This window comes from Haliotis rubra, unplaced genomic scaffold, assembly GCF_003918875.1.
Source record: "Haliotis rubra isolate DU_JTF1 unplaced genomic scaffold, ASM391887v1 Scf116, whole genome shotgun sequence".
In the NCBI taxonomy this organism is placed as follows: Eukaryota; Metazoa; Mollusca; class Gastropoda; order Lepetellida; family Haliotidae; genus Haliotis; species Haliotis rubra.
This window is the reverse complement of record NW_025765070.1, coordinates 805653-825735: the sequence shown is the minus strand read 5'-3', so window position 1 is coordinate 825735 and position 20083 is coordinate 805653. Positions and strand designations below refer to the sequence as shown.

Here is a 20083-nt window from a genome sequence, read left to right as displayed (position 1 = left end):
TTATGCAGCAAAGAAAGGTTTTACAGCGAGAGAGGCTTCACAGCCTCAAGTGGCAGACTATTTGTGTTACCTGCGCCAAAACAAACATTTAAAAGGTTCAACGATATCAACATATCTTGCCGCGCTTAGTTCTGTAATCACCATGAGAACGGGTGTCAAGTTGACAAGATCTCCAGAGTTACTGGCCTTACTACGAGCATTCCGATTGGAGGACCAAAAGCGGAAGTTCCACGCCCCCAGCTTGGGATCTGAATATAGTGTTACAACACCTCACGAGTGAGGTTTATGAACCTTTGGAATCGACAACTTTTGAATTTCTCTCACAGAAAACACTTTTTCTGCTATCTCTAGCCACGGCAGCAAGAATGTCTGAAATTCACGCTCTAGATTACGAGAGGATACAGTTTGATGACAATCATAACACAGCGCACCTCGGACTAAGATGGGATTTCATCGCTAAAAATCAACTGCCAGGTCAACCAGACAGGTTATTCCACATCCCGGCGCTATCCTCTATTCTCGGATCACAAGATACACAAGACTTATCACTGTGTCCAGTAAGAGCGCTCAAAGTTTATTTACGACGATCCAAAACAAGGAGAAGATTTCTCAAACGTTTATTCATCCCCTTATCGCCTACAAATCAAACAGAAGTGTCACGGACCACAATATCTATTTGGATAAGGACTGTCATTCTCCGTGCCTACAAGGCAGCAGGCTTGGACCCACCAACAGCATCAAATCCACATGAGATCAGGGCATTGGCCTCCACCCTCGCCCTTCACGGCAACTGTTCCTTGAACACGATTATGGAAGGATGCTATTGGAAATCTAACATGGTATTTGCTAATCACTACCTGAGAGACATCACTACAGAAGATGTCTCTGGCATTCACCATTTCGGACCACTGGTCCTCGCTCAGCAACTGACAGTTCCTCGTCAGAGGGCGTTAAATATTACCCTCACAAGATTAATATGTATTATATACATACTTATCTAGCTTATAACTCACGGAGTTTTAGGGCTATGTATATATGTTCAGCTTAAGTTATTCAGCCTTAAGCTTATACTATGATATCTTCAGTTTCAGTGCCTCTATCAGAGTCACTTATATATATATATATATATTATATGTATTGTTCAATATAATTATAATGTAATTCCCCTTTAATGGCATTATGTAACCAATGGTTTTTTAATACAACAAACATCCTAAGTCTAAGCCTTCATGAAGTTCCCGTAGGGGATATTACAGTATATCTATACAAAATCACTAATTATAAATCCAAAGTATTCTGTTACTCCCACCTCCGTGTCCGTAGGATGCTACAAGCAAAAGAGCATGAGTCAGGATAAGGAAAAATATGTAATTTTAGAGTAAAATTGATATTTTATACTTATCCTGACTCATGAGGTTAGCCCTCCCATCCTCCCCACATAACACTTTGGATTTCCCTGTAAGTTCAAGTGTTGGGCTCGCAAAATCAGGAGAGAGTGGAGCACATGGCCAGAGGGTGGCGACACCTTTCCCGCCAGGGGAAACAAAGGGGAGCAACTCGTGGTGAGTACCAAATAGTGATTTTATTTTGAAGGGAGCTTCAAATAAGGAGATACAAGTGTTCCACTATGTTCGCAAGAAGAAGAAGACAAGCAAAAGAGCATGAGTCAGGATAAGTATAAAATATCAATTTTACTCTAAAAATTACATTTTTAACATTTTGAGTAAAATTACTGTCTCGTTGACTGTGATCATTATGATATAAAAAAGAAAACCAACACAGGTTCCCACGTTAGGGTCAGTAAAATGTTTATTAGAGCATACTTCCGTTTTAGTATTTACATCCAAGACAGAAACTGCCAGTTGTCTTGTGGTCTGAACTGGCCGCGATTAGGACCCCAACGGAGATGTTTATTCAACGGACTGTTATTTTAGTCAGCTAAGTCCGGATTACAAAGCATTGTTCTCATAGCATGTTGATTGTTGGGACTGTTAATTAATCCGTAATCCATAATTAAGAGAGTCCAGATTATAAAGCTAGCTTTAATCATGATAAATAAAGAACAATTTTGCTTGGACTCAGAGTAGTCCGGATTATGGAGGACACTGGATTACAGGGAGTCCGGATTTGACAGATTCCACTGTTTATGCAATATGATAACTGTTTGCTGATACCTTTTGTACCTGTTCTGATTTATAAGGAAACAAATATATGACTACCACAACAAAATAAATTTACGTTGTTCTTACAGAAAAAAATCTCAATCTGAAATCAGAGTTGTGGAGTTCAGATGAAAATATGACTAAACACCCTTTTATTAGTTTCAGTCTCCATTAAGGGAATTAACTCCAAATAAATCTGAATCAGGTACCAAGGTTCAGAATTCCTACCTGTCCCAGCCCTATTAAAGCTTAACTTGAACCCAGTCACCTGGAGACAAATTCTACAACTAGTGATGTAAAATTGTGCATGTTCTGCCATTAGCAGGTTAGTTAAGACTAGGCATGGAATTAGCGAACTGCAACTACTGCAAGTGCCAGCATGAGAAAATTAGGCCACAAAAAAAAAATTGGGATTAGTATGAGTTTTTTTCATTGAACTTAGATTACTTTTCCTTATCCTGACTCATTTTATTTGCTGCTCTCCCCTTTCTGCCCGAGGTATAGTGGAAACCTCTGTTTCAATGTTCCAAAGAACAGTAAAAACAGCTTGCCGGAACGTACCTTTCCCGAGAAAGAATGCTTCTTCGACAGCTATCACCACAGGGTTCAGGAACTGAAATACACATGCATGTATCTCAGAAGACTACCACTCTTTCCATCCTGCAAGACACCATGATCTTCATGTAGATACAATGAACGAAAATGAAGAAGTCAATCTTCATGAAGCCGTCAGCAACAATCAGAACAAGGTTCGCATCTTCCGAAAATAGTCAACATTAACACCAGCTTGCTGGTATCTCTGAAAACTACCACAGTTTCTGGTGTGCAAGACACCACTACCTGCGATCTTAACGCAGAAGTAATGAGTGAAGTTGAAGAATAGAAGTCACTTTTCATGAATCTGTCGACAATAGTCTTCACAGTGTTTACGAACCTTTCTTGAGTAGAAGACCTCCACAAAGCTTCACGTCTGCATGCACCCTTAAATCTTCCTACAGTCATCTGTCTTTGCAGCCCCAATTGCAGCTGAAAGGTCAGCTTGTGAGCGATGGGAGGACTGCACTCTGGCTGGTCATTTACAGCCACTATTTGTGAGTGAAGAGTGACAATTAGAATAGTCTTGAAGATCCCTTCGAGACAAAGATTCTAATAAAAACAGAATGATTATATCTCAACATTAAGAGAAGGTCCTTGCTTAACACCAATCACCGAGTATAACTTATTTGGAAATAATGTAACCAAGTTACACACATACTCAGTCAGCCATCTATTACACCAAATATCATGGAGGTCATCCTGATAATGCACCGATGATGTCATACATTTTACAGGTAGTTGACTGGAGGTACACCGTTAGTTCTTGGGAACTCGGTAGATGACCACACTGGCTACTATACAGTTTCTCTCTATTATCACATGGAAAAATATAATTTCATGTCTGTGAAGTGTGGACCACGTATTCGACAAAATGCAATGCCCATGAGCAGACCTGATTTGCATATCACATGCCAACAAATTCCCAGGGTTATAAAGAAACCCGTTATGTTGAAATCTCAATTCCCATAGCCCTAACAGTGAGATCACCAGTGATCATCAAGGGATTCATTGCCATTTTAGATGACCGTATGTGTTACTGTTCAGATCAGCGCATCACAGGAATCAGCATGGCTGCAATAGAAGTGTAGAAATGTGGCCATCCCTGAACTAACAGAGATTGTCTGTGGACAAAAGAAAAAATGGTACGTCAACATTAGAAAGGTCGGGAAGGTTTTCACACATATTGCAGTATACATCCCCTCCACCAATGTTTATGCAAAGAGTCATAGAACAGATTGCACAAACAAAGAAACTGAGACTGACTTTGGTTGTGCCTTAATGGCCATCAGGAAACTGAGACTGACTTTGGTAGTGCCTTAATGGCCATCAAGAAACTGAGACTGACTTTGGTTATGCCTTAATGGCCATCAAGAAACTGAGACTGACTTTGGTAGAGCCTTAATGGCCATCAGGAAACTGAGAACGACTTTGGTATTGCTTAATGGCCATCAAGAAACTGAGACTGACTTTGGTAGTGCCTTAATAATGGCCATCAGGAAACTGAGACTGACTTTGGTAGTGCCTTAATAATGGCCATCAAGAACCTGGTTTCCAGACCTGATAGCAAAACAGGAAGTCGTCAAGTTTCATGTATGAATGTATTACGAACTGCCTTACCAGAAGAGGGTACTCAGCTAGAGCAGCCAAGGCTGTCACTTTAGCATTGAGAAGATCTACCAGAAGTCTTTATGAAGATAAATGAAAGAATTTTGACCAGTTTGCATCGCTGTAGGGGTTCTCAGCAACTAAGGCCACTCATCCTCAAGTTGCAGAATATTTATGCAGTCTGAGAAGTACCAGACATCTCAAAGGCTCGACTCTAGCCACTTATTTAGCGGCCATAAGGTCTGTCCTCACAATAAACAAGGAGTAAAACTCACCAAGGGTCTTGAGCTCATCACTCATCTGATTGCTGGATCAAAAGATGAAATTCAAAGCGCCTTCAACAACTTACAAGCGATGTGTACACACCCCGATGAACAAGCAAAATTCCAGTTGCTCACTCAAAAGACGCTGTTTCTCTTGGCACTAGCTATAGCACCTACAATGTCAGAGCAGCTAGCTAGAATGTTGGATACTGTCTTCGCTAACCATTATCTCAGGGACTTGGCCACACAAGATGTTGTAGGTATACACCAGTTTCATCCCTTGGTTGTACAATTGCCATCAAGAAGATAAGAACTAAGCCATAATCACGCAGATTCGTTGAAGTTGGGTTACTGTCCCATAGTCAACAACTGAGAGTCCATGCCCCCCTGTTTTATTACATAAATCTGAGCATGAGTGATACGATTCAGTTATGTTTACGATCTATTCTTAACATATTGATCGATCCAAGACAAGCAGGAATCAAATTCCATGCGCATATAAACTTCAACAAAATCTTATGGTTTACTTCTTTTTGAATAAAAAGGTGGTACTCCATTCATCTACATCAAGAAGATTGAAGAGTTCCCAGGGGTTAAAATGAACAGTATTTATGTATCCAATAAAGATGGCTGTCCCACCACCAGTTCCTTTGGATGCAAGCAAATAATATGAGTCAGGATAAGGAAAATATGTATTTTGTATTTTTAAAAAAAATGATATTTTATCCTTATCCTGACTCACAGACGCAATTCCCTCCCAACCGTCCCCACTAGTGCCTGTCAATCTGTGTTTCCATTAGTATCTTATCTGTTCAAAATCACATCCACCATTACTATTATTAGTGACAGCATCAACGTCATCAGTCCGGGTTAGAATGAACCTTCAGTAACCCATGCTTGTCGTAAGACGCGACTAATGGGATCGGGTGGTCAGGCTTGCTGGCTTGGTTGACACATGCCATTGGTTCCGAATTGCGCAGGTCGATGCTCACTGGATTGTCTAGTCCAGATTATTTACATACCGCTGACATATAGCTGGAATATTGCTGAGTGCGGCGTAAAACTAAACTCACTCACTCACTCAGATGAACAGTGTGTTGTTATTGGGGAAACTGATGATAGATGAAACAGCAGAGCAAATGTTAATTAAGTTAATTAATAATGAAAAAAACGTTAATGACAGAAGCATTTTCTAGGGTTGGTCTGGTATTCAGATTTTTGTTATTTTGTAGGCCTGATGAAACATTCAACTGAGTGTTGAAGGTTTTAATATGAAAATTGAAATTCATTTATTAAGTAGTACCAAATTCTCACATAATGTTCAATTATAAACATGCAACCTAATTTCCTATGTTCCAGTGGTTGCACTTTTAACTCATTTTCTTTTTGTAGGAACAGGATGTAGGATTTCTTGTGTGGTAAACTCCATGTTTGTGTTAATGCAAGCAACAGCTGATATTTCTAAGTTTCAATTGTCAACGATCTGTAGCCTTTTGTATTTTTGTAGTGTCTATAGTTTAAGATACTGTTGATTACTGTATTGTCTGGTCCAGACTCGATTATTTACAGACTGCCGCCATACATACTCTTGGAAACGAATAAGGGAACACATGAAAGTTCAATGTTTATTCTTTTCCAGGTTTCATCACAAAGTATGTATAGCACTGTGAGAAAAAAATTCTGGAAATAAATAAAGGAACACTTGTACTTTTATGTGTTCCCTTATTAGTTTCCATGAGTATAGGTGGTATATTGCTGAGTGCAACATAAATCTAAACTGTACAGTAGAACACGGATATAACGAACTCCAAGGGACCACGAAATTTAGTTCGCTATATCCGGTGTTCGTTATTCACATTTGACCGCCATCTTGGATTGTAGAGATGTAGAGACACGTATATGCTGAGGCTACAAATATTTATTCTTGTACATGTACATTGACATAACATTAAAATTCTGAATTTATCATTCACAGACATTAGCTAGAACATGTTTAACAAGAACATGTTTAACAATCACAACAATCTCAAAAATACATGTATATAACTTAATTACGTTTAACAAAGTACACAATTTTGCTCTGCACACCACGTCTTGCAGACTTCATTTTGCCGACTGCATCACAGACACGTTAATGAGTTCGCTAATCACGTCGATAGTTGGGCTTGGGGGTAGTAAATCAGTTCGCTATAGCTGTACATTGTTAATTCGCTACTCACGAGTTCGTTATTCGCGTGAAGGAAGATAATTTTAATGATATTATAAAGGACTGTTGACGGGTCTTTTAAATTTGTTCGCTATATCCGTTTGTACGCTATATCCGTGTTCGCTAATATCCGTGTCATGGTCGTAATGTATACTACCCATCAAAAGTTTAGACTCACTAGTGTAAATGTAGCCACTTACTTCAGTCAACTGTTCTAAACTAGATTTTGCAAAATATTCCATACTGTTTAAAGGTACTGTTTACACATGAACTGATGTATTGTAATGCAAAACAAATTCGTAACGTTAAAAAGATTGTCATGAGTTCAATAATAATAATAATAATAATAAGTCATCTTCTATAGCGCACAGTCTCCAAATCAATGATTTCCAATAAATGATGAAACTCAGTGAAAATTGGCGAATTCTTAACAAAACGCAGCTGTTTACATGCATGATATTTACACATGCTTTTCAGCATTTTGATGCATGATCCTCGTGCAGTTCATCTGCATAAGGTTTGCAGTTGGTTCCCCCAAGTCAGGGGAGAAATTCATCTTCGATGTAACCACACATATATATACATAAAATATAGTGCATGCTTTAAGTGAGCCTAAACTTATCCTGCAATTTGGCCATTTTGTAAGTAGTTCAGAATTCCTTCAGAACAGAACAAAACAGGTTTACAGGTCTTATCTATCCTTAATGTTACAAATGTAATTCCTTGTGTTCCCCGCCATGATATTGCTGGAATGTTGCTAAAAGCGGCGTAAAACCATACTCACTCACAAATGTAATTCATTGATTACAAAATGCCCAGTGGATGATTGATAGCATTTGGATTGGTGACAGTCAGATGTGTGTAGCTTCAACTCTTGTGTATTATGTTGAGAGCTATGCAATAAAATGTGTGTGTTCGTGTGTGTGTGTGTGTGTGTGTGGGTGGGTGTGCGTGTGTGTGTGCGTGTGTGTTCGTGTTCGTGTTCCCATTTACAATGCCTTTAGGAACCATATAAAAAGCACGATAAGAGGTAACTGCACACAGGAATTCAACATTTTCAGGGTACTAAGGACATCAAAGTCTCAAGTTTGAGCGATACAATTAGTGTTTTGTCCAACATCAAGCTTTTGAAGTTGTACCTTAGCCTGAAGAATTTATTTGGAACCACAAAGTTTGTTTCACAGATTACTTCATTGGGTGTTCTGATATGTGATTGACTGCAGTTGTTAGTCATGGTCAATACACCAGAAATATACATATATAAATAATTATGTTATACATGCCAGGGGCATCAGACTTTCGGATTTAAAATTATATTGCATTGGGCTCATGTTCCTCAGTCCAGATTGGTGTCATTAGACTGGAAGTGATTCAGAAATATGTTCTTGTTCATCATTATCATGGCTATGTTTTGCTGGAGGCAAGGTATTTTCATTTAATCTGGTGTAATATTACTAGGTATTCTTCTCCCAGATAAGTATAAGAATTGAATTGCCATGTGAGTCTTTGTGACGAGAAGCAAGCATCCGTGACAAAATGTTTATAACATGATGAAGCCTGTTACTTCATGATTGATAGGACTGGTACCATATCTTTGTAACACAATTGATTTGAGTTAGGAATATTGCTGAAGTCAGGAAGAAAATGTGATGAGCCTCACAATATTTTTTATTTTTGATCCTGTTAATGACTTGTCAGCTGATGAAGTTTGCTTTCATTGTGTTTTTTCCTTGCAGCTTTCATCAGCAAAGTGTGTTCAGATTCCAAGGAGAAAGCTATTGGCCACTTGCTCAAATATTTGCCTCTCTTGCAGTCAGGCAATGCTGCTGCAAAAAAGGAATACTTACGGATCATTCCAGAGGTGCTCTCTCATGCCATTGAAAATGGAGTGAACATTGAGGAAAGTCGACAACTCCTGTCGTACTCCCTCATCCACCCTGCCATCAGTGGGGAGGAACGTCTACAGTTCCGAATGTGGCTGGGATATCTGGAGGAAAGGTTTACATACAGCATCAGTCCTGCACGGGGACCGAGTCAGTCCCCACCCCTGGCTGTCACAGACCAGTCCGTTACACTGTCCAATGGACCCAACAATGGTCACTGGAACGCCTCAACCAATCAAGATATTACAAGCATTGTGAATGGTTCCGATAATGGGGATAATGCCAGTAACAATGGGTTTATTGGGAATAGTTTTGGCAGTCATCAGTCATTACGAATCAGCAACAGTCATGTGGGAGTAGTGTCCTCACCCAACAATGGTCATACACCTCTCCATGCCACTTCCTCTGCACCGCCTAACTTCAGCACACCACCAGCTAGTAACCAGGGTAAGTAGAACATGATCCCAAACTTTTGAAACTTCAAAAATAATGGTTTTAGCTATTCTTGACTGGTCACATAATAAATATATGGAACAACATGATAAACTTTGACAGTAAACATCATCCTACCTACATACCATTGGTAGGCTCAGGACTGGAATGGCCTAAACAGCATGTCGCAAGGTTGCAAAGTCAGAAATATGTGTAAATAGTGTTGTACAGCTTGCTGACTGGGTTTGCCTCTTTGGTCACATGTACTAGGCATCTAACTTTGGACCTAAAGCTCCGTTATTAGATTCCCATCACAGGACTTTTTATTGCTATTACAATTATTACAGGTAATATGACACATGAAGTTAGTTGCTTCTTTTAAGATTCATTATATTTGTTCTAATATTGTTGTGGAGTTGTTTGTCAATATAGTAACGAAATATTTTTCCTGCAAAGAACCTATTAAGTAGGAAGTTTTTCATAGACATATGCTTTATTGTTTGTTTTTACTTAGTTTTTCAGTATTATCAGTCAATACAGATTTGTGTAAAAATATTGTAACAAGGCATTAACGAAGTTATTTGTTTCTCTGTCACTGTTTTAACCCATTCACAGGTAACAACAATCAACACAACAATTTGCATGCACCACTACGTAGGACATATTCTGTCACTCCACCTGTGGGCGTTCCAAACCCAGAAAAAACTGTTACTGATTGGTTGCGCACCAATGACAACCACCTGTCTCGGGGCAACTCCAACAACTCTACCTGTGAACATGCTCCACTGTCCCCCCAGAGCAGCATCACATCTTCAGGCAGTGGCAGTGACACCCACCCTGATGATGGAGGCCCACAGCCAGTGAGGAACAGCTTCCTGGAAGATGGCAGTGGTATGAGAGGTGGGTGACATGATATACACATGATACAGATGATGCTATGGCCACGTTGAACGTAACTAACATTGATGAATAATGATGATGATGATGATGAAAACCCAGTCAGAAATAGGAAACTAGGGCATGCTATCACTATGGATCAGATATAATCAATAATCATTAACTAAATAGCAGTTGATTATCAATAAATATTGCAGAAGTGACTTTGAGCAAAGAAGTTAAAGAGTCTGAGAAAAAGCTACCTTAGGGACTGTTCATAATTTATGGCCAGGTAGGTGGTGATGATTTTTATGGAGAAGCATGTACAATGTGAATGATCCCTCTCTAAAATTTATGTACAAAGTAAGTGACCCCCCCTGCATGTCATGTACAAAATCGATGACCGCTCGGCCTTCCAATATTTTTTAAGCATAATTTTTAAATATTTTTGTGTACAAAATTGCTGACCCCCCCTAGAAACATGTGTACAAAATTGATGACCTCCCTACCTCCCCAGAACAAAATGGGTGACCCCCCCTTAAAATCATCATCACCACCCCTAGCCATAAATTATGAACGGTCCCTTATGTGACTGAAGACAAGAAAAGCCTTAAGAAAGGCAATGTTGGAGGCACCTGAGTAAATTAAAAAATTTAGTGAGATGGACATGAGATGATTTGGGGGTTGAAGCTGATTTCAAGAGCAATCACAATGCCCATACCTCCATCTCTTAGAGAGTTACTTCTATCATCACAAATACGGTACTCTCAATTTCATGTCAAAGGTTTTTGTCATGTCTACCCATGTCTTAGCTCAGATACATAGCGCTCACATACACGAATGCTGTGAAGCACCTATATAGTCCGCAATGGAGGAAATCCTTTGTCTCACAAATTACTTGACTTGAATGACTTCTTTGTACTTATACCTACAAGTGCACCCTCAATAAATGTCGGGAGAATGAAAACGGAAACGTCCTTCCATTGACCTTTCAGAATTATGAAAAAATTTGTATGACACCTATTCCCCTGTGTTCGTCAGTTCAAGGCTTAATTACATGCATCAAATATTAGATCAACCTGATACTGTACTGCTGACGTCATACGTTTTATTGGTCAGTGTTATTCCCAGGAAGGCATCAGCGCCGCAATACAAGATTGTCTGCAGATGAATGACAATGACACATCAACAACTAGAAATGGCAGCACCAAGTGCATGGAATCTATTGCCTCAAGATCAGCAGAATAAGTTAGAGTTACCACTTGGCACCTAAACATAATTCTGAAATGTTTTACTTGTATTAAAACAAGTCTATTCTACCAAATTCAACAGTGACGAAATACACCGGCTCATTTAGTTTCAAATTGGATTTGATTGGAATAGGACAATCCACCTAGACAACCAGATAGACATGTTTCATGTCCAAGTAATCTTTTGTCCAGTTGTGACATTGATTGTAGGATCAGAGGACACAGAAGATATCTTTGCATTTATCTGCAAAGAATGGCTCTCAAGAAGAATCCTCACAAAGCATTTCTGCAAGTGTTACATGATAACTGCTCTATCTCATTCTGCAAGGAAGGATGTTTTAGAAGGACCGATACTGTCTTTGCCAACCATTATCTCACATAAAAGGCAAATATTATGGATGACAACTTCTTCTTTATTGTATGTCACAACGTGTCTGGGCTATTCCTTGCCCCTACGTCAGGTGAACTGTAACAAACAAGATACATCAATGAGTATATAAACCGAGAATAAGAAGTTAAGCGACAGCCTATTTAAAAAATAAGATGTGAAGCTGTGGAAATGTTAGGCTAAAGTAATTGGGAAGACCAATCCATATTTAGAGAAGGTTCATCTGGTAGCTGATTTAGAGACATCATAATCATTTGTATTTACAATTAAAGGAAATATTGATAAAGATGTGATGGCACTGATTTTTAAAGCAAAATAACTACTAGTATTCCTATTCTGCTTATACAACACTATTAAACCTAGGTTTCACTTGTCAAAAATGACAATCATGTGACCATATAACAGTCATTTCTGATTTTCACTTTTCAAAAGGTGGTAACCTTTTTGAAGAAAACAAAATGCATGTTTTCCAAAAGCGCATATATCCTATGAAAAAGATAATTTCCATAATGGTTTTGTTTTTAAACTAAAAGTACTCAACCAGATTATGATATGCTTGATTGGCATTTGAGAAGATGATGTTTGATGAACATAGAGATTTTTTCTGGGTTACATCTTCTTTTTATTCTGGAGTACGTTTCAGGGCTTGTTCTGGCCCCATCATCAGGCAAAACTGAACAGTAACTGTTAACTCTGGCCGTGACGACGCAATGCATGTGGTGGTCAATAGATACAGATGACATGGCTAATAGAATACATGTTATTATGAATATATAAGATGTCGTTTACTGCAAAATTAATGGATCAATTTAGAACTGTGCAGATACTTATACAAAATTGTTGATTGATTTAGAAATGTACAGAGACGTATTTATAAATGTATAGAATGTAAAGTAATAGCAGTGTATACATAGAAATTATGCTTTATACATGGGAACAGTGACGAGGGTAGGGTATTGTCTTATTGTTTTATGTACCTTGCATTTGGGAGGTAGACACCCTGATCCCTGTTTATTGCTGGTTTTGTGCGTTTGATGAAGATAGCTTGCGTTTCCGCCAGTCACCATGGTCACTGATGTTTTTTGCCCAATTCCTGTCGAAACTTTTAGCACCATTAGGGAAAGAAGGTAAATCCTTCATCACTGATTCATCATCGTTTGTTAACAAACTTAAGGATTACCAAGCTTGTCGCACCATGGTCAGTTATGACGTGGTAGACTTATTCCCTAACATTCCTCTAGAAGAATCCCTAGCAATCCTGCGATCCCGATTAGAGTCCTGTATAGACCATATCAACACAAAACTTTCGATCGACAGCATCATAAGCCTTGTATCCAGCTGTTTTGAAACATCCTATTTTACATGGCAAGATCAGATATATCAGCAGATTCATGGTCTACCCATGGGATCTCCACTCTCACCTCTCATAACTGAGATATTCATGACCAACTTTGAGGAAATTGCTCTGGCTACTTCACCATTCCAACCACTATGTTGGCACAGGAAAGTTGATGACACGTTCTCTATCCTAGACAACCATCATGACCCCAATGCACTCCTAAACCACCTCAACAATCAACACCCTAGAATTAAGTTTACGATGGAAACAGAGCAGCAGAACAAACCCCCCTTTCTTGGACATCGCCATTGACAACTCAAACAACCAGCTCATCACGTCGGTCTATCGCAAACCTACCCACACAGACCAATATATTCACTATCACTCAAACCACCATCCCCAAATCAAGAGAGCAATTGTTGCCACACTTGCGAGACGCCCGAAAACGATTTGTAGCCCTGACCTACTGCAACAAGAAACGGACCTCAAGATGACAACATTCATCACATACAATGGTTATCCAAAGAACCCTTTAGAAACCACCATAAAGAAAACACTACAAGATCAAGTTCAGCCTCCTCCGAAACCTGAACCATCTCCCATCCGCATCAACATCCCGTATGTTGGGCCCATCAGCCACCAAGTCAGCAGACTCCTAAAGAAAATGGCCAGCATTGACACCACTTTCTCGTCTGGCAAAACCCTTAAAACTTGGCTACGTGCAAATGGTAAGGGGTGCAATCACGCTATATCCAACCCTAAAGGCTGTGTGTATAAACTGAAATGTGACTGTGGTGACATCTACATTGGTCAGACAGGCAGACCAGTAGCTACACGTGTGAAAGAACACAACACTTCAGTGGACAAATCAGATCTGAAATCTGCAGTTTCCGAACACATTATGAATAATCCCGATCATGAAATTGACTGGGAAAATTGAAGTCCTCGCAAAAAACATCAGTGACTGGCGGAAACGCAAGTTGATCGAAGCTATCTTTATCAAACGCACAAAACCAGCAATAAACAGGGATCAGGGTGTCTACCTCCCAAATGCAATGGTACATAAAACAATAAGACAATACCCTACCCTCATCACTGTTCCCATGTATAAAGCATAATTTCTATGTATACACTGCTATTACTTTACATTCTATACATTTATAAATACGTCTCTGTACATTTCTAAATCAATCAACAATTTTGTATAAGTATCTGCACAGTTCTAAATTGATCCATTAATCTGCAGTAAACGACATCTTATATATTCATAATAACATGTATTCTATTAGCCATGTCATCTGTATCTATTGACCACCACGTGTATTGCGTCGTCATAGCATAGTGACGTCATAAGCATTGTGACGTCACGGCCAGAGTTAACAGTTACTGTTCAGTTTTACCTGATGATGGGGCCAGAACAAGCCCTGAAACGTTGTACTCCAGAATAAAAAGAAGATGTAACCCAGAAAAAATCTCTTATGTTCATCAGATTATGATAGTTGTCTTTTTTGAAAGATTTCCTATGAGACAACCTATATTGGCAAAATATACTTAGTGGCGCTTAACGTTTTGTTCACAGTATATAATAAATGTACAAGAAGCCAGTGTTGCATGTATATACAATAAATTGGATAAGAAACAGGAGATGAAAGAGTGAGATGTACAGATAATGGACATGGTTTATACAAGAGAAGAATTTATGCGGTGTCGTCTCAGCACGCCGACCTTTCGATTTCCTACTAGTCTCAGGACGCCGACCTGCGGTTTCCTTTGAAGGTTAGGTTCTGATTAGGCGTAATTAGGCTTGCGGATAATCTACTCTAGATGTTTTGATAAGGTGGACTCGTCACACTAGATGAACATATCGCAGTGGAACGCAATGGAACCACCACAACTCCGATGGGCCATTAAGCAACAACCACCTGGAAGGGTGGCATTCACGTCTGAAGAGATATGTCGGCAAGGCTCACCCAAACATCTTCGAGATTGTGCTGTTCCAGACCAGCACGGAAAACAAGCTGGTCCAGTACGCTACTGGCAAGAAGCGTCTGTCCAAGAAGAAGAAATACAGGGACTAAGAGCAACGTCTGGTTGACATCCGCCACCAGCTCAGACAAGGAACACTGTCCGTGAGACAGTTTGCTGCTTCAGCATTCCACCTATTGCATTTGGGTTAAAATCTGTGCATCCATCTCTGTGGAAAAAAGTGTGCTATATGTATCATGAATATGCATCGGATATGCGATGTGTTTATTAAAAATGTCACGTGTTTACTTATGTGAATCATTGTAAAAAAAACGTTAGAATCTGTCAACTGAGTTTGTTGATGAGAGCTTCAACTATGGAAATAATTGATAAAAATATAAACTGTTGTTGTCTTCTCATAAGGTGTCCTCTCATCCACATAATCCGGATTATCCTCTTCTAACAACTCGTTGGTCCTTCATTTTCCTCGTAATCCTTTGTTAATTGGCAAAATCAAACTAGTCTCAGGACGCCGATGTTTTTTTTCCACTCAACCGTAAAGTTTGGTCGAAAGGTCGGCGTTATGAGCCTGAACCGTTTATACAAGTGATTGGCATATGTGGATAGAAGCCAGTGATGACCTAATTGACTTCCCAGGCACGGCGGAGTTACACTCCTTGACCCCTGTCCAGCTGCGGTTGTAATTGTCTAATCGTTTAACACTCATTTGCGCTGCGCCAATCATGGACGTTATTGGTTAATACAGTTGATTGTTGGCAGTCAGTGAAGTCAAGTGAGTAGGGTTTTTGACGATGAGCTCGGAGAGAGCTGATTTCTGGTCCATATTTTTTGTACCGATATTTTGTGCTCCTTCAGTCGTATGTCAAATGGGCGGGATGTTTCACCTATGTATATGGAGCTATGTATACATTGCAGTTTGTGTATGTATCCCCTGTGCCTATTTGGGGACTTAGTGCAAGAGAAATATGTATTCTTTAGAAAAAAAATGTTATTTTATACTGATCCTGACACTTTGGCTAAAGTACGCTCCCAATCATCCCCACTCTCCACTAGATTTTTACTGTTGGTAAATGGATTGCTACAAAAAATCAGTATTCTGAACATGGATAAAGACTCTACTTTGTATATTTTGTATGCAAAAGAAAAAAAATATTTCATCACAATTATCTGTGTAAGATATTATCCATTGCACAATTATTATATTAATGAATATTCATAATTCTTCCTGTTGGCAATATTTCTGATGTAGTAAAGTTACACCTGTTAAGTGAGGTGGGCTGTATTCACCATTACTCATTTGCCTCAGAAGTTTCTCCAGTTTTGTTTAACTGACAGCATGTGTTACAGAGGTTCCTGTCTGGCTGAAGAATCTTCGTCTGCACAAGTATTCCTATCTATTTCGCCAGATGACTTATGAAGAAATGATGAATCTATCTGAGGAATGGCTGGAATCTCAGGTAGACTAAATTCATCTAACCATGTAATTGTCTTCATACACATATGTAGTGTTGCAGTCTAAACAAAGTCCCACTCAAGAGTCCTAGAACAGTTTTCTGCTGTGGAAGATCAGCTAATAATATTCAGTATTAACCCTTGACTTTGCCAACACAGGATTTATCGAGACCTACCCAGGTCAGAAACAGATTTCATTAAAACTTCCAAGATCAGGAATAATCAGAATGTCCAGGTTTTTATGCTCATACGTGTTGATGCTCTTCAGACATGGTATAATTAGAGATTATTACACATGCTTTTATGTCATACTGATTTATGAAACAATACAATGCTTGTATTTCCTGAGTCAGAGCGATGTATTTCACGAGTTATGTAAAATGAGGACACTCATTCAAATCTAATAATTCTTAGATTAACTTTCATTTCTTAATCCTTTATGGTACCCTTCAGAAATATGCTCTAATTATGAGCGCCATATTTGATAACCACAGTTGTGAGATGAGCTGTGACATTGTTACAAGAGTTAAGTCATTCCAGCCTCATGTCACAATCATATTTGAATGATATCATCAATAAACTGATTAGCTTGAAGTGATATTTGCCCCAGTTAACATACAATTTTTATCTGTGGGATCCCCTAAGTTTAACTACTTGTTGGAAGCCCAAGTGTTGTAACATTCTATTCGGTCTAGTAATTATACAATTAATGGTATTGTTTAGTTTTTTAATGGGTTTATATTGATAAAATCCATATTTTTGCACAAAGTTTAATTACATATTGCCTGTATCTACAGAATGTGACAAAAGGTGCCCGTCATAAGATCATCCTGAGCATTGCCAAGCTGAGAGAGAGGCAGGATCTGTTACGGACACTGGAAAAGGTAGATACCAGAGGGTGCTGACCGCCTCCATGGTGTAGTGGTTAGAGCGTCCGCCCAGAGAGCGGAAGGTCGCAGGTTTGATCCCCGGCCGCGTCATACCAAAAGACGTTAAAATATGGTACTTGTTGGTCCCTGCCTTTTGCTCGGCATTAATGGGTACAACAAGGACTGGTTGGCTCGGAGTCAGTATAATGTGTCTGAGTGGGGTATTCATGCTTCACTGCGGCATGGTATCTCAGTGGGCTAGCACTATAAAACCAGCTTCAGTCTTGGCTAGTACAAGCAGCCGCACATACACATATACACGCATGCACGTCGTCATATGAGCAAAATATTCTCAAGCACGACGTTAAACCCAATTCACCTCACCTCACCAGAGGGTGCCCATAATGATTCCAGACCAGGGCCCACTTGTACAAAGCAATCTTTGCGGTATGATGATTGTGACTCTCATACTCTAACACATACTTAAGATACCCATAACGCTAAGATCGTTTTGTACAAGTGGGGCCAGATCTGATGTTTGCTTGATGGATTAACTTGTACTGATATCAGTGGGGTTGTGACGATTCACTGGTACGTGCAATGTAATCAGTATTTAGGTGCAGATGATATTTAAATAGTCAGCTTGTGAGTGAGTCATATACAGTCATCCCTCGCCATAACGACCCCCCACTGCGTTATGTGACACCCTCGTTATACATAACATGGAGTAAAGGTTAAGTAAATTCATATTTTCCCTGTGCATAGCATTTCATGTATTGTGTCCAGTCAAAACTATGTTGTATTGTTGGAGGTAAACAAACTTTGTAATGAAAATAGGAAACTTGCAATCAAACATCACTAGACATGGTAATTTAATTGTAGTTATGTCAGTTTTATATGCAGTCCATAAACCAGGTGGTAATCAGATCATGATTGCTAAGAATAATGTAAAATTGGTGCTATGACAGTGTGTTGGGAAAAGCGGAGCCTCATGAACAGAGTAAACGGAAGTTGTACACGTATAGAATGAGGTGAAAAAAGCATGCCATTTCACACATATTTTCACCAATGTTACTGTAAAAAGTTATTAATGAATGAATATAGGACTAAATTTGACCCAATCAAAAGAAATCTAGGATCTTGGAAGATTGTTGTATTATTGGTATGTGTTTTCGTGAAGATCTGTGGTCGCTGGGGAATTATTGCATGGGATGACTATACTGTAAATGGTTCAGGATATGAGAAGTGGTGCAAGTAGAACTGGTCCATCACAAAGTCTGGCCAACTTGAGGATGTATATACCTGTGTGTTGCTGCTGTCTGTTATGAGAGAAAGTGAGTGAGTGAGTGAGTGTGGTTACCGGTATGCCTCTTTTAGCAATACCTTAGCAAGGAATAACCACAAATGGGATGACATATGTACCCATTAGGGGAATCTGTGGGAATAAACTGGTGTATTTAATTCCTGACAGAATGTCATTTGTATGTTAAACTGCTGTTTCTATATATGTTATCATAATAATTTTGTACATTTTCTTGATTATTTATGTCTATATTCATGTACTTATCAGTGTTTATGTAACAGATTATAGTGTATTGTACCAATTGTGTGCCATCAACTAATTCATATCTTTGTGAAGAAGGGCGTGACACAAATGCAAACTTCTGAAATATCCATGATATTGTCAATAATTGCTCTTCTGTATGGATAAACAGATAAGGGAGTACACTCTTTACATTCCACAGATCACCTCTTGTGGGACAGATAATGGTTGTTCTTTCAAATTTGTGAGGGATTTTGTCATCTACTGATTAGTCTTGTTCACTTTAGAGAAATTATTTAGGCCAAACAAAATGTTGTGGTTCCGATTACACCTCTTAAAAATTTAGGGTAGGTAGGAATTCTTTCTTTTTTTTACATTTATTTTTAGAAGTAAATTATGAACTAGTAACACATTTATCAATGTATAATTGTTTATTCAATCAAGCTTGCGGCCATCATGTCGACTTTCTTTATCAGAATGACCAATGTCCGTTGGTGCCTGGAAAAAAACAATGGTATCTGAAAGCTTATTTTATTCATACCTCTAAAATAACTAGGGTCGGCACTAGAATTCAAAGGTCGGTTGGGTAATCGGAACCTCAACCTTTTTTTAGGCCTTACGTTTTATGAATTGTTCCTTTTTGAAGTGCTAGTGTTTTCCAACCATTGTCAGGTTTAGTTCTGTCCTCATTTTGCAGGTTGTATGTACTTTCTGTGCACATACTTCAGCATTGTTTAGTCTGTTTTATGTATGATATGTTAGGGATTGATTTTGCTACATCAAGCCTGCGCCAGTGCAGGTTAAATATTGCTAGTGCGGGTAACTTATATTGTCAGATTGCCCACAGTGCAGGCCATTGCAGGTAACTTTTAGCGTTAGGTTACCCACAGTGCAGGCCATTGCAGGTAACTTATATTGTCAGGTTGCCCACAGTGCAGGCCATTGCAGGTAACTTATATTGTCAGGTTGCCCACAGTGCAGGCCATTGCAGGTAACTTATATTGTCAGGTTGCCCACAGTGCAGGCCATTGCAGGTAACTTATAGTGTTAGGTTGTACACAGTACAGGTAACATTTTCCACCGCAAGTGCATGGTTGCAGATGGTATTGATAGGAATTTACCATATTAAATAAGACTTCTCCATGTGTGTATCAGGTGAATCAATTGCCGTAAGTTAAAAATGCAAAAAGTTGTGTAGACTACACACCATGTATACAATTTGGTGACATTTC

At 39.1% G+C, this 20083-nt stretch overlaps 1 protein-coding gene across 1 annotated transcript in view; it reads left to right on the top strand.

The window, feature by feature from the left end:
* Positions 1–4288: 4288 nt before the first annotated feature.
* Positions 4289–20083, top strand: part of LOC124255964 (protein Smaug homolog 1-like) — a 40450-nt gene continuing 24655 nt past the window's right edge. The window contains exons 1-5 of the mRNA XM_046689915.1: positions 4289–4385; positions 8570–9163; positions 9764–10048; positions 16335–16444; positions 17237–17323. Coding sequence (XP_046545871.1) covers positions 4289–4385; positions 8570–9163; positions 9764–10048; positions 16335–16444; positions 17237–17323 — 1173 coding nt within the window. The remainder of the gene's footprint in view (positions 4386–8569; positions 9164–9763; positions 10049–16334; positions 16445–17236; positions 17324–20083) is intronic.